This window comes from Rhinolophus hipposideros, assembly GCF_964194185.1.
Source record: "Rhinolophus hipposideros genome assembly, chromosome: 2".
NCBI classification, from domain to species: domain Eukaryota; kingdom Metazoa; phylum Chordata; class Mammalia; order Chiroptera; family Rhinolophidae; genus Rhinolophus; species Rhinolophus hipposideros.
The window spans coordinates 48,813,717-48,828,302 of record NC_138048.1 but is presented as its reverse complement, the minus strand read 5'-3'; the positions used below and the strand labels follow the sequence as shown (position 1 = coordinate 48,828,302).

At 47.4% G+C, this 14,586-nt stretch overlaps 1 protein-coding gene across 1 annotated transcript in view; it reads right to left on the bottom strand.

Moving 5' to 3' along the window:
* The window catches only part of PDIA5 (protein disulfide isomerase family A member 5), an 83,013-nt gene extending 68,678 nt beyond the window's left edge, over positions 1-14,335 (bottom strand). Inside the window, exon 1 of the mRNA XM_081072179.1 lies at positions 14,098-14,335. Within this exon, the coding sequence (XP_080928305.1) occupies positions 14,098-14,280 (183 nt within the window). The 5' untranslated portion in view covers positions 14,281-14,335. The remainder of the gene's footprint in view (positions 1-14,097) is intronic.
* Positions 14,336-14,586: the final 251 nt, after the last annotated feature.

Sequence of the window (14,586 nt, the reverse complement as noted above, 5' to 3'; positions counted from 1 at the left end):
AGCAGCATAAAACCTGGAATAATCACCCGTCTGCACAGCGACCCAGACAAGAGGCTTCGGCACACATGGAGCGCTCTATGCAGGTTTTGTGCCCATTTGCCCTGATGAATGGGTACGGGGAGGAAACTGAGGCTCAGAGAGACTCAATTACTTATCTAGGTCACACAGTAGGTAAGCAGCAGAGCTAGGACTAGAGCTTGGGTCTCCCAGCTGCTGGCCAGAGGTGGTCTGCTTCTCTCAATCCCACAAGCTCCCTGAACTTGGGGCAACCGAAGCCAAAAAAGGAGCACCTCCTGCCCAGGCAGGGCCCACCAAAGCAGCCAGGAAAAGCCCTCATCTTTCAGAATCCCATGGCAAGGAGGGTCTCAGCAGGGATTTGCACTAACCCTCTGCTTCCTGCAAACCCAGAGCACCCGTGGTCTGTCCTGGTTCTCAGGGTCCTGGGGCAAATAGCCCAGAGTTGCCGTTAGGCTGTGTACAGGAGTCTATGCCCCTTTCCATCTCCCTCTTGCTCTAACACACAGCACACACAAGCTCCTCTCTCTTCACTTAAGCTCACCCACGACGGCCACCAAGCTAAAGAGATAAAGAGTCATACAATTCTGGAAAATAATAGGGAGAATAGTCCTTGTCACATGACACCCTCAGCTTTAAAAGGCCCCAGATCTCTGGGGGCGGTGCCAGCATCTTCAAGTTCTCTATCTCCAGGAAGGCTGTCTGTCCTAACAGACTCACTACTCAATGCAGACCGTGAAGCCAGAGGTACTCAATCATGTTAAAGCAGCTTGCTAAAGGAGGAAGATTTGAGGACAGAAGTTTAACATTTAGGAAAAAGGGTGGAGGTGGGACTTGACCTTTTTGCTCTGTCACCTGAAAAAAGATACCCTTCTTATGTTGGGAGCTGTGAAGAAACTAGCTTAATTTGGTGTATAACCCACATTTTGCTCAAAACAGTTTTGAAATGTCAGGATCTAAAAGCCTAGACTTTTAAGAAGCTGGTGGTAAAAGGATCCAGGAAAAACGTTAAAAACAGATGACCTCAACCTAAGGTCAAAGAATTTGAGTTCTTTGGCCGAGAATTTAGAGCTGGAGGTTTGGTGGAAAGAGCCAAGGAACCCAAGTTTTGTGCAGGCTTTGATGTTTACTGGCTGTGTGTCCTTGGGACAAGTCCTCGCTCCTTCTCTAAGTCTTATTTCTTCCCCTGTAAATGAAGGTGCTCAGCGTAATTTCTAAAGTCCTTTACAATTGTGACATTTGGCAAATCTACTCTCATGACCACTACTAGAGAAGGACTATGAGGTAATTACACCTTATGAAAAAACCACTGAGTTTCTCTGAGCACGTGAACCCCCCATGTTAAAAGCTGCACCTCTCCTTTGCGGCAAATGTGGCTATGTGACAAAATTCCAGCCCCTGGAATGTAAGCAAAAGTGTTGTGTGTTAACTTCTAGGAACTGTCCCTAATAGACATCTGGTAAGAGTCTTAGTCCCCACCTCCTCCTTGCCAGCTGGAATTTGGATAAGATGACTGGAACTCAAGCAGCCACCTTGAGATAATAAGGAGAAAAGACTTGCTAAAGATGTAGAGTAACAAAATAAAGAGTACCTGGGTCCCTGACACCACAGGGTGATATAATGGCCCTGAAATACCCCTTTGAAGGCTTCTACATGAGGGAAATAAACAATCTTTTAAAGGCATTATCATTCTGGGGTTTCTGGCACACATACAAATGGAACTTGAGTACCTACTGGAACAAAAGCTTTACTAGAAAGAAATATTAACATCTGCTTCAGTTGGCATATTTCTAAATGTCTGAGGCATCAAACCATGCATCATACTTCAGATAAATTGTCATAAGAAAGGAGGCAGAGAGACTATCAAGGGTTTGATTTACTAGGTTCCTACAACCGTAGTTACCCACATGTCACTGCGCCTGTTCTTATCAGGTATCTTGGTCACCGGATGACAGCTACCCCTAAATGAAAGGAAGATTAGCTACTCACACTGCAGTTTCCCTACAGCTTCAGCTCGTGCTCGGAAGGGGACCACTGCAGGAGAATGAAAGGCCGGACAGCCCTTGCAGTGCACAGGCTTGAGGTGGACTCATGGGTTCCCCAGGACAGGACTCCTCTCAAAAGTCCTCACATGACATCTCCGGCCTCCAGGTAGCCCCCCAAAGCCAAAGACTCCAAATTTCCTGAACCTGCTCAACCTAGCGGGGCCAGAAGGCTGTGGGAACCAAATATGTTAATCCACGGAAGTCCCTACCATTTCATCTTGGATAGCTCTAGTCATTAGAAAGTTCAAAGCCTTCCTGCTCCCAAGCCATTCTGTCAGCCTATCATACTCTGAAGACGGCAAACACATTCCCTCTTAGGAGTCTGTAGATGAAATACCCCAATTCCTCAGATGGACCCTCAACTCCCTCATTGTCCTGAATGATCAGTGCTCGACACAGCCCTGCTCATGATTCTCAGAGCTATCCCAATGCTGGGAGCAGCGTGTCAGAGCTTGCAAAGAGCAGTTAATGTTCTGCATTAAACTATAACTTATTTTGGAAAATAAACATCTATGCTTTCATTACTCAAAATGCAGGAAATTAATCTCAACGCAAATCTTGACCGGTGGGTCAGTTTTAAAAAAAAAAAAGTTGAGAAACACCCTTAGTGAATCTCTTAACATACAGGCTCCACTATCTGCCATACAGTGCTGGCAAAAGCCTAAACTAGTACAATTCGTTTGGAAAGTCATTTGGCACAATTTAGCAAGTATCTTAAAAGTATTTATGCGCCTTGACTTGGTAATTCCGCTTTGGGGAATCTGTCCTGAGGAAATTAGCAGAGGTTCTGACACAGGTATGACTCACATGGTCCTATTCATAGGGGTTAAGAGTTATAAGCAACCTAAATATTCAACAGTGGGGGAAAGGCTACTTAGAGTAAGCCACTCGACAGAATAATACCGCCATTTAAATGACGTTTTCAAAGATTGTGCAATGAAAGAAATACTGTTTTCATGTTAAGTCTTAAAACACAGAATTCCAAATGTACATGGTATGATGACAACGATATGCAAAATTATGCTCAGAAAAAGACTGAAAGAAAAAAACGCATCAAAGTGAAGCTTTGTCCTTTGAGAGATTTTATTCTTCCCCTTTGTCTATTTTTCTAACTCACTATACTAGTCATTTTAATATTAATTTAAATATTTTAATATTTAATATTTTTAAAACTACCACCAATTGGCCACCATCATGGAAATACGTAACAACCTCAAAGTATCTCCCCACAAGAAAATATAACTGTGTGGTGGAAAAACCTGGCAGAAACCCCCTTGACTAAGGGACTAATGTTAACATCCCCAGTAATGGGGCAAATCCAATCAGATGCCACCTGCCAGAATGCGCTGAAGAGAAACATCACCGAAAACCAAACTGAGGGACAGTCTTCCAAAGTGTCAGTCCAAAAGACAAAGACTGAAAAACCGCTCCAGATTGAAGGAGACTAAAGAGTTAAGACAATTAAATTCAACCTGTGTTTCTAGACTGGGTCCTGAGCCAAATGCTACATTCCAGATTTTGATCACTGTACGTACTGTGGTTATGTAAGAGAATATCCTTGCCTTTTAAGAAATACTGAAGTATTTTAGGGAGCAAAGGCGCATCATGTGTGTAAACTTTATATATATTTAGAGGGAGAGTATGATACGCACAAATATGAAAAAAATGTTAATATTTGTGTAATTTTGGTAAAGGGCAGGTGGGAATCCTTTGTATTCTTCTTACAATTCTTCTATAAGTCCAAAATTATTTCAAAATAAGATTTAGAAAAAAAAAAAAACTTACGTAAAAAGAAGACCTCCCCTCCCCCAGGCCAACAGAGACACCGAGAACACAACCAAATACTGCCTGCCACATGCCTTCTGGGAAACCTCCACCATCCAGCAGGCATTCTCTGGCACTTTCTTAAGACTTGTGCTGATGTGCCCTTCTCACCTCCAGCTGACTGTCTGCCTCTCTGCTCACCTGACATTATGCAGTTTTTTATAAGAACTATTACATGGAATCTGCAAAGTCTTTTTCATGCAACACATGCCTAGAATGGCCTTGATGAGAGAGAGATACATAAAAGAACATTAATTTTAAAATATGGGTAATTTATGCCCCTTCAAAGGGCAAATTTTAAGCACCTGTCACCAACCACCACGGTGAAACACTGAGATTTCACAACCAATACTCGCCAATGTTCACATGTCTACCCAGCAGCTTTCCAAACAAAAACAAGCACCATGAGTCCCTGAATGGCAAGTGTGTGTGTGTGTGAGAGAGAGAGAGAGAGAGAGAGAGAGAGAGAGAGAGAGAGAGAGAGAGAGAGAGAGAGAGAGAGAGAAGCAGGGCCTGGCATGGCCCTGGGATGTGGGACCCTGACCAGCTGCAGCTGAGAGAGCTAAATGTGCTTATGAAGAATAAGAGAGAAATGGGAAAGTACTTGGCAAGGGAATAGAACCCAAGAGCAGATTCTTTACTTCTAAATTCCAGGGCCTAGGGATTACCCTGTGATCGTCACAATAGCTCAATGTACAGAGTGCTTACTGTGTGACCAAGAGCAGGCGAAGCAGTTCACGTGATTATCTAATGTAATTATTTTGGCAAGTGAACAAAATCGTTCCTTTATTATACCCATTTGGTAGATAACAAAACTGAGACTAAGAGGAGTTAAAACACCTGCTCAACATCATACAGTAAGTAGGTAAGAGAGCTGTGACTCAAACCCAAGTCTGACAGACTCCAGCAAAAAGACGACAAATTCCTGGCGCCACGCACACCTTGCTGCTTGCTCCTGTAAATACAAAGCCAGCTGCCTTTCTTGTATTTTGCTTTCTTTTAAAAGCTCACTTTGTACGTGGCTTCTCCACAATACCATCCTTGCCCCTTATATTCCCCACAGCACAAATGTGGCTGTCAACAAGGGACAATCCAGGGGCAGGACAACTGAACGGAGACCTTATAAAAACTGGTTTTCTTATCCTGAAATTGCAACTGCAGTGCATTTAGCCAGGACTTAAGTCTCTCAAGTTTTTAATGTTTTGAAAAACCTCTTTGAGAGCCAAGAGGGCTTTGGGTCCCTGCCAGCCTGTGTACACATGACATGAGCTAACGAAAAAGAGCTGGTAGAGGGAACGGAAAATTGGGCAGCAGGGAGGCAGGAAGAGCAGGTGAATTCCCAAGCCGGAAATCCAACTGTGCCTCCAAGCTCCAATCATTTATAAGAAAATAACAACTCAGGTGCTCATGCCCCATGCATACATCTGTGCTTTCACACAGTATGTCATTGAATCCTCTAACGTTGACAGTCTCAGTGTTTTCCACCCTTCAGGCCTCATCCCAAGAGCCGAGTCATAAAAATCAATTCAGTGGCATTTTTTTCAATGACATGACATAGAAAACATTAGTGTGTATGTACCACAAGTAGCAAAACTAAATATTCAGTGAAACGTATCTGTTACATTTATGTATATCTGTACTTGGTTATTATGTAAAATGTATAATTGTTCTTGTAGGCATGACAGTAAAAAGGCTGGAAAAACTACTATACACAATCTGTGTGGGAGATGGTACTATCCCCATTTTAGAGATGTGAACACTGAGGCTCAGGGGAGTTCAGGGACGCACCCTGGGTGAAGCCTAAAAATGGCAGCACCGGGACTCAAGACCAGATCTGATGCTCTTTTTTTTTTTTTTTTTTTTAATGCCTATCAGTGTGAATTCTCCCCACTGATGTCCGTGGGACTCCTGCCCACTCCAAACAGCGGAACCCAGAACAAGACCGAGAGGCCAGCAAGTCTGCTTTCCCTTCCAGTCCAGCTACTAAACGTGACCAACTGCAAAGAGCTGCAGTGACAACCTGATCCATCTCTCCTCTGCTGCCTGCATGCCCGCAATTCCCCACGTGCCTTCAGAGAACAGCAAAAACGCACATGCTCAGCCAAGTGATTCTGCACAGTGTCACTCGTGTATGTGGCTCATGACGTGGGCAGGACTGGTGCCACCCCACTCAGTGGACAGCAGCCACCTGAGCTGCCCAAACACGATCGACCTCACAAAATGAATGGTAACTTGTAAATCTGTCTGGCTTGTAGTTGCACAACAGCTCGAAGTCCAGGCTTTTCAGACACACAGATACCTGGGCCTTACCCTTGAAGAAAATCCAGTTTTACACATACCCTCTCCCTTTCGCTTCTATCGCCAAACTGGAAAACCTCTGCCACTGGCCCGTCTTTTAAAAACCTCTCCGGACAGCATGTCACTGCCAGAATTTTCCATCTCTCCCCTTCTCTCCTACCCATTCCTGAGGCCTCTCAGATCTGCTCCCCAACCACCAAAAGGGCCGTTGGTGGGGGTTCAACAATGACCTCCACGTAAATAACCCTATGGGCACCTCCAGTTGTCGTTTTGCTCAACCTCTTGAACCCCGGCAAACACTCTTACACCCCCTTTTACCTCTCCAGCCACCCTTCCTGCCGTCTTCTTTGTAAACCCTCCTCTTCTCATCCTTTAAATGTTGAAGTTCCTCGGGGGGTCACTCAATCCACCTTCTCTTCCCACTCTCCACTCTCCCCCAGGGGGTCTCACCCACCTCCTAGGCAGCACCCCTAAATTAACATCACCAGCTCAGACCTCCCTTCTGAGTGCCTGCTCACTCAGCAGTTCTTAAGCCAGGGGCAAGTATAATTCTCAAATGTTAAAAACCTAACGCTCATACAAATAGGTACTGAGCATATTTCAAAGTAATATAGAACTCATTAATAAGGGACCCACTAAAATGACAAAGTTATGTCCAAAGAGGACATTAAAAAAAAGGTTAAAAAAAGATATTTTTAAAAAAGAAGGTATAAGAAAGTAATATGCATGTGGTTGATGGAAAAACAAAAAAGAGTCCTGATAAAAGATTGCTAAATTAGGTATCAAAGTGGTCAATGTCCTGCAGGGCAATAACCGTCCACTCTCTCTTCTCTACCAAACAAATGATTTGCCTCTAATCTAACTTGACAGAGAATGAGTCCTAAAGAATAATAAGCAAAGTTACATTCCCCAGAGCACCAGATGGCCGTGAGGTGGGCTGCTCAGACAATGCTCTAGTATGACATTAAAAAGTCACTAAATCATCTTTTATTTCCAAGCTTTTGAATAATTTTTCTTTACCTGGCGTCTATGAAGTTGGATGGGAAAACATTGTATCTTTATTTTCATGAACCTTTAACTGAAATTCAGCCTTCCCTGTGTTATGAATATAGGTAACAAATTCCAGTAACACGGGCAGTGTCTGTGACTGTGCCACCAACAGAAATCACCTTTTCTCATCATACTACAATTGGTGCGGAAATCTTGAAACAGTGTTTATGTTAACTACTTAAAACGACAGAAATTAGCAAACCCGCCACTTGATCTTCTTATATAATGCATTCATTAAAATGTAAATATTATTCTATCACATATTTGTTACATTTTGATAACTGTATCTTAATATCACTGGTTTCCTTTGTAATCCTATGCACTGCTTTATACATTTAAAAGCATTATCCATAAATCCCCAGAGAAGCCTTTCCTGACTCCAGGCACTAAGTTAGGAATCCCTGCTACACATTCTCTTACCACCTTATACATCTTTCTTCTAGCACTTTCTACCTAAATTAAATAATAAATTAGCGGCTCTCCCACTAGGTAATGGGAGGAAGTGATGGTGTCCATCTTATTTATGACTATGACCCCCATGCCTTAGAGCGTGGTATGTCTGGCTTATAAAAGACTCTTAAGAAATGTTTTAAAAAAAAATAAAAGAAAGATCTGTGAAATGAATGAACATCTGTGGCACGTGGAGCATGCAGATCGTGGCCCATGTTTCTTTGAAATAAGGGGCATGTACAACACTCAGCCCAGGACCCAGTAAGGTGAGACCCCTTCGTGAGAGCAAACCTGCTTGCTCCTTGGGAACCTGCCCTACTTGGGCCAAGAGCAGAGCTTTCCAGCCAATCCCACGTCTCGGCTCAGATACTAAATCACCTTTATGTTTAAGCCCCAGAGTAGGGCCCTCGACCTGGATCTCCATTAATACCTTCCAAGGCAAGGATTAAAGGATCTGCTCATGAATTAAAGACATCTGCTCATGCCAAGGGGTTGGAAGAATGGTAGGATTCTTTGGGGGGTTGGATTCTCTACCCCTTCCCCAGCCAGCTGTCATGAGTTGGAAACTCTGAAGCCAGGTACAGGCTCAGCATCAGGCCATCTGGGAAAAGAAAGCACATCAAACTGGGGGCTCCGTATTTTTAACCTTGGGGAATAAAAAGCAAGTGGCTATTCTAACCACACTCCAACTGAGTGTTTAACCCCCTACTGCATGACTGCAAAGCTCATTATTTAGAAGTGGTTGTAAACTGGTTTGTGGGAAGAGACCCTGTTGGATGCAGAGCTATCAGAGGGAAAAGCAAAAGAGAGCTAGGCAGGCAGGGTGACGGGAAAGGTGGGAAGGATGAACGATGAGCACCCCCAGCTGGCTGCCCCTGCTTCCCTGCTCAGACCATCAGGGAGCTAAACAGCAAGCTTCACGGCCACTCCATAAAAATGGCTGGTGTTACTGTTTCAGAAAATAGTACCTGCCAACCTGGCCGCTTAAACATTCAGGTGAGCCTCTAAGAACCATTACTGTGTCCCAACCCATCCCCTTTCCTTCCAGGCCACACCCCCACTCTTGTCTAATGGTCTACCTCCTCCCACCCCTCTGCCCACCCACCCATTCTTCTCTAGGGGGAACAGTACCTAATCAGCTTATCTCACCCAGTGAACATGGGACTCGACTACACAGATGGGCAATATGTGGAAACACTTTGCAACAAAAGTACCAGGTGGGTCACAATTCTCATCGACAGATCAAATGGGCAGCCACAGGCTCCAGTCCGTGGTGCGTGATGGGCCACGCTGGAGGAACAGAACAGCCCGGGAATGGGTGAGCTCCTCCTCTCTCCCACTCGGACCTAGGACGCCAGGTGGCCAGGTGTGAAAAAAAGAAGGGGAGAGGGGTGGAAAAGCAAAGGAACCATCAAAGTCCGGGTAATATAAGAGAACTTAGGCTCTCCTTACATCAGATGCATCACTCACTGGCCCACTGTCACTTAGACAACCTCCAAAACCTACCACAATGACCAAGCCAGACACCAGAGCCCTACGGAACAAAACCACAATGCTGGGGCGATCCCTCCAGGGAGGCGGTGTGGTTGGAATCGCCATTCTCAAGAGAGGATCCACTTTCAGAAGAAAGGGAAGAAAAACAGCACTTAAATCCTTAGCCCCAATTCACCTCCGCCCCCTCCCCCCGCCCCATCCAGAGGTAGCACAGGGGCCCAGTCGGGAGGGGCAGGGAGCCAGGCAAGAGCCCAGCTTCAAAGAACTGTGCTGGGGAGAATCGAAGCAGCACAGGGCCCCCCCATCCATGTCTCACAGCCTCTATTCACACCCCCATCTGGCCATTCACTGCCTCCGCCTCCTCCTAACTGGCTTCCCAGCACCTCTTCTTCAGCAACTTGAGATGACTGCTGTGGCTCCCACGTATTGGGCACTCCCATGTGCCAAGCACTGTGCTAGGTGCTGCCTGTATTATTCGTGGTTCTTTCAACCCTGCAATATGGATATTATCATTACCATTTAAAGACAAACAAGAAAACTGAAGTGGAGCCCCGGGTCACACAGCTCCTGAGTGCCTAGCTGGCTAAAAGCCCATGTTCTGTCCACTGCATCACACTTGACTTTATCTTGTAGATAACAGAGAGGAAAGGAAGAGGACAAAAGTGTTGTTCTGAGAGAACTAATGCAGTCTCTCCCACTCCAACCTAAACCCTACGCGCACACTGTGGTCTGACTGATCTTGATAATAAAAGGGCAGCTTTCATCATGTCTTTCTATTACCTACAAAATCAAGTCCCATAAGCTTTGCCAAGCATTTAAGCTTCTTTATGATCCACTTTTCTAGTCTTATACTCCCATTTCCAGACTCAAATCCTTCCTTCCAGCCAGCCTGGCCCATCACTTCTCATTGCCCACATTTCTGTCTGCGAGGTTTCCTTTCTCTGCCTGCAACACAAATTCCTTCAATCAGACAGACTGGGGATGACGGCATGCCAAGTCCTAGGCTAAGTGCTGGGGACACAAACAGACAGGACAGGGAGGATCCCCACTGCCACAGAGCTCAGAGCCTGCCCTCCTTGGGAGTCGTGAATCGGGTCCCACAACCTGGCCGTCGCCAGAATCCACAGCACTCAGTGCTTGCCACTCATACGGCACTTAGTCATTGCTCCAACTTACGAGTATATGCCAGTTCTGTTTTAAAACTTCCTCAGTAATGTGTTTATTTCTGTGGGAAAAGTACACTCCAGGTTCCAAACAGCATTATAAATGGCAATTAGGTCCCTAGGCCAGCCCACAGAAGCCTATTAAAGCCTATATAATGGTGTAAAACCTAAATACGCATAGATTAAAAGCCCCGCAGGAGAGAACTCCTGCGAACATCTCTTGCTTCCTGCACCCCCACCCACTATCCCACCAGGTTCTGAGCTTCAAGCCTCCATTGGGGCAAAGACCCTAGTGGTGCTTTGGGAGGAGGGAAACAGGTAGGAGATGGCTGGGGGGTATGCAGAGATGGGGTGGGAAGAACCCTGACTTACAATTCAGGAGTCTGGCTCTACTTCCAGCTCTGCAATTATGAACTGGGTGGCTTTAAGTGAGTCCCTTTCCTCTCAATGCCCCACTTTTTTTTTATAAAATGAGAGCTGAGTTAGAGTAGTAGTTCTCAGACTTTTGAATCACACAGATTGGCCGGATATATTTTTTAAATATATTTTTTTAAATATATTTTAATATATGTTTAAATATGTGTAATGTTCTATATATTTAAAAATACATTTTACCAAGAAAATATTTTTTGAAAAATCACTATATACCATCACTTTCTTTTTTTCAAAAGGATACTATAAAACCACCCCCACCACCCCACCACCCCCCAAATAGAAACATCATGTCAAAAAAATGAAGTTTTTAAACTGAAAGTGTTTGGATTCACGAAAAAAGAATTCAGCACTGTTATTTTTCCAGTTTGTCTGTGGACCCGTGAAAACTTCGTCACAGCCCCGCTGCAGGCCTTGGCCCGACGCTGGACCCACTTGGGCCGGGGCAGACACAGGTCCTCTCCCGGTTTGAAGACAGGATGGAGACTGTGGACAATCAGCATGGATGGCCCTGGGGAAAGGTTAGCTGAAGGGACAGCTGAGCTAGACGGCAGGAAGGGCCGTCAGGCGCAGGGGTGGGGACAAGACAGGAGGTCACCCCCAGCTGCAGGCCCCGAGGGCAGCCTGAAAGGTCTGGAACCAACTTGTCCCAAGTGCTGACTGTGACTCTTTCCACCCCGGTATTCTTCTGGAAGGCTGAGAGCCCCCAAAGGAACCTACTTAAAAAGATGCCTTTATTAACTTTCCTGATCAAAAATGAATATATATTCATGGAGAAAACTTGGAAAAAAACAGAAAAGCCTAAGCAAAGAAGTAAGCAAAAGTCATCCACAGCTCCACCTTCCAGAAGAATCCCTGTTCACATTTTGATGCACTGCTGACTCCTCACTTTCGTAGCAATCCTCAGCCACCCTGAAATGTGGCTTTAGCCTGCTCCCCCTATCACACTTGAGCACTTTTCCATGTCCTTAGATATTCTTCATGAGTATCACAAACTATTTTGATAACCAACATAGCATTCTAGTAAATATAAACATTCTTTATAAACATCACTTTCCAAGCTATGGACAGGGCCAGAAGTCATTTAACCATGCCGCTGCTGTTGAGCACTTAAGCCATTTCCATATTTTTGCTATTAAAAAACATGGTGGGTATCCATCCCTGTCCACAAATCTCCGTAGACCCTTTTATACTTCGTTATGGCCCTCCGGTCAAGGCCTGAGCACAATCAGCCCTCAGTAAACACTGAGTGAACAAAGCAACTCAACTCACTCCCAGGACCTGGGAGCCCGTATCAGATGGACAGAGTTCGGACTTACAGAAGGCCACCCCGGTGTCCACCAGCCACTCACCACCAACCCTGTACCTTGGCCACACACCTGCTAAGCAAAGGGCTTGGGGAAAGGAGAAAATGTCAATTCCTTGCTGAGGACTCCCAGGTTCTAGTGCTCTCGGCAAAGCCACCAGCTCTTCCACACCTCCCGGTAGAGGGCACCGGGCAAGTCTCAAGAGCTAATTCCCATACTCCTTCCAGACTGTCAACCCACCGGCTAAGGAAAGCCATGGCTGATCTTCCCTCTGAATTAATGTATGGCTGGCCTTCACTGGAGCCTCCCAGCACTTGAGGTATTAGCACTCGCTGTTCTATCTTTATTTGCTCATAGGACTGATTCCCTTGCCCCACCCAGGACAACTCGGGAGGGTAGAGACAATGTGTATTTTGCTCTCCACCCAAAATTCAACCCAGTGACCAACGATGTGGTTGATAAATGTTTGCTGAAGGAAACTTTTTTCCAGTCAGATTCCCCAGCTCTTTACAGTCACAGGAGGGAGGGGAAAGGGGAAAAAGGAGGAAAGCAGGGCCTCCTAAAACAGCCCAATTGCAAAGACCTGATAGAAAAATCAAGCTGGAGATGGTTCTCTCTGCATCTGCCTGCAGTCCTGCCTGGCCAACTGGCCCCAGTGAACAGAATGTAAGCAGATCGTCAAAAAGACCCCTGGATGCTGGTGAAGCTACACTGCCCCACTCCAACCTGGTTCTCTCCCAGAGGGAGAACGGTCAGATCTAGGGAGATAGAGGGTTTGCTTCCCCTACCCAGATAACCAGAAAATAGGGGCCACTCCTCACAGGTGACCCCAAGGGGGTAGGGTATTGGAAGATGGAAGTAGTTAAAGCAACTTGACCCACACTGGACCTTTTCTCCTCATGTTTGCCCAGCATCCTTGCCACACCCAGAAGAAAAACGGAAAAATCTGGGTTGGAGAGGGTGCCAGCAACAGGAAGTTCCCTGAAACTTCAGGAATAATAGGAGCCAAGATGGTCCTAAAATAAGGGAGACTAGAAGTTAAGGTAAAGATGTGGAAGGAGGCCACATTATCCCATCACACACCCACAGCAACACCAGGCAGAAACCCCCCCTCCCGCACCCCCAGCCAGAGTGTTGTGGACACACCCATTCCGACCTCTCCCAGGGATGCCCTGGAGCGACCCCCTTACACACACACACACACACACACACACACACACACACACACACACAACAAGCAAACTCCTCTTGGAGAGCCCCCCCACTCCAGCACCCTGGTCCACCCCTCCTCCACGCTTGTATGATTTTGCAGTTTACAGCGCTTCCTCCTCCGATGACTCACCCGACCCTCCAGACAATCTTATGAGAGGGGTATCTTTACGGTCCCCATTTCATGAACGAGGAGACTAAGTCAGATGCACGTCAATGATCCCCGCAACACAAAGTCCGAGAGTGGCCGAGACTGGAGCCAGCCCCGGGAGGGCGTGGGAGCAGAACTCCTCCGCCACGACCCCACCCCGCCCGCCTCGCCGTCCCTGCAGGCAGGGACCCAGGTGGTGACTGCCAGGGTCCTGGCAGCCCAGGGTGGACACCAAAAAACGAGGTGGCCCTAAAAGCAGGATTCCGGCAGCGCAGGTGGAAAGCACAGCGCACTCACACAGGTGCAGGGCCCGCAGCCTGGGGCGCGGCGCATCCCCCAACCCGCGGGCGTCCCGCCCGAAGCCGACGGCCGCCCCCTGACGCGCGCCCCCGCAAAGTTGTGTCCGCGTCGCCAGCACCCTGCCAGAAATCGCCCAGAGCTCGGGGCGACCTCCGGCCCCTGCGCCCCGGAGCGCTTCACGGGGAGGGCACAGGGGCTGCCTCCACTGCGACCACCGGGCCCCTGCCAGCCGGGCACGCACGCCCCCACCCTGGTAGCCGGAGGCATCTTCCCGCACGTCCAAGAAGGGCCGGGAGCAGGGAGCACGGACCCGCACCCGGGGCGCACGTGCCGGGCACAGAGCCGCGCACCAGCCTCACCCAGATGGCCAGCAGCAGCAGCCACGCCGGCCCGGCCCGCGCCATCCCCGCCGCCGCGCACCACAGCCGACTCTGCGCTGCACTCGGGCTCCCGCGCCCGCAGCTCCGCCGGGTCCAAATGCCACCGCCACTTCCCAGCCGCTCCCCGCCTCCGAGTTCCCGGTGCCACGTCTGCCAAAGCATGCGCACCAGGCGCGGAGAGGCGGCCAGGAAGAAGTGTTCCCTGGGAATTGTAGTTTGCAGTGAGGCTGGGCTGGAGGACCCGCAGGTGTGAACTGGACCCGAAGGCCACGTGGGAGCATGAGTGGCATACCGGGAGGAAGGGAAAGAAATTGAAATTAACTTGGGGGGGGGGGGCTTACTGTGTGCCTAGAGCTTTAGAAACAAGATCTCATTCGGCTCACAAAGGTAAGTTTTCTTTTCCCCACTTTGAGGATGAGGCAGCCCAGGGAACTTAGGTAATTGGACCCAGATCACACAGCCTGCAAA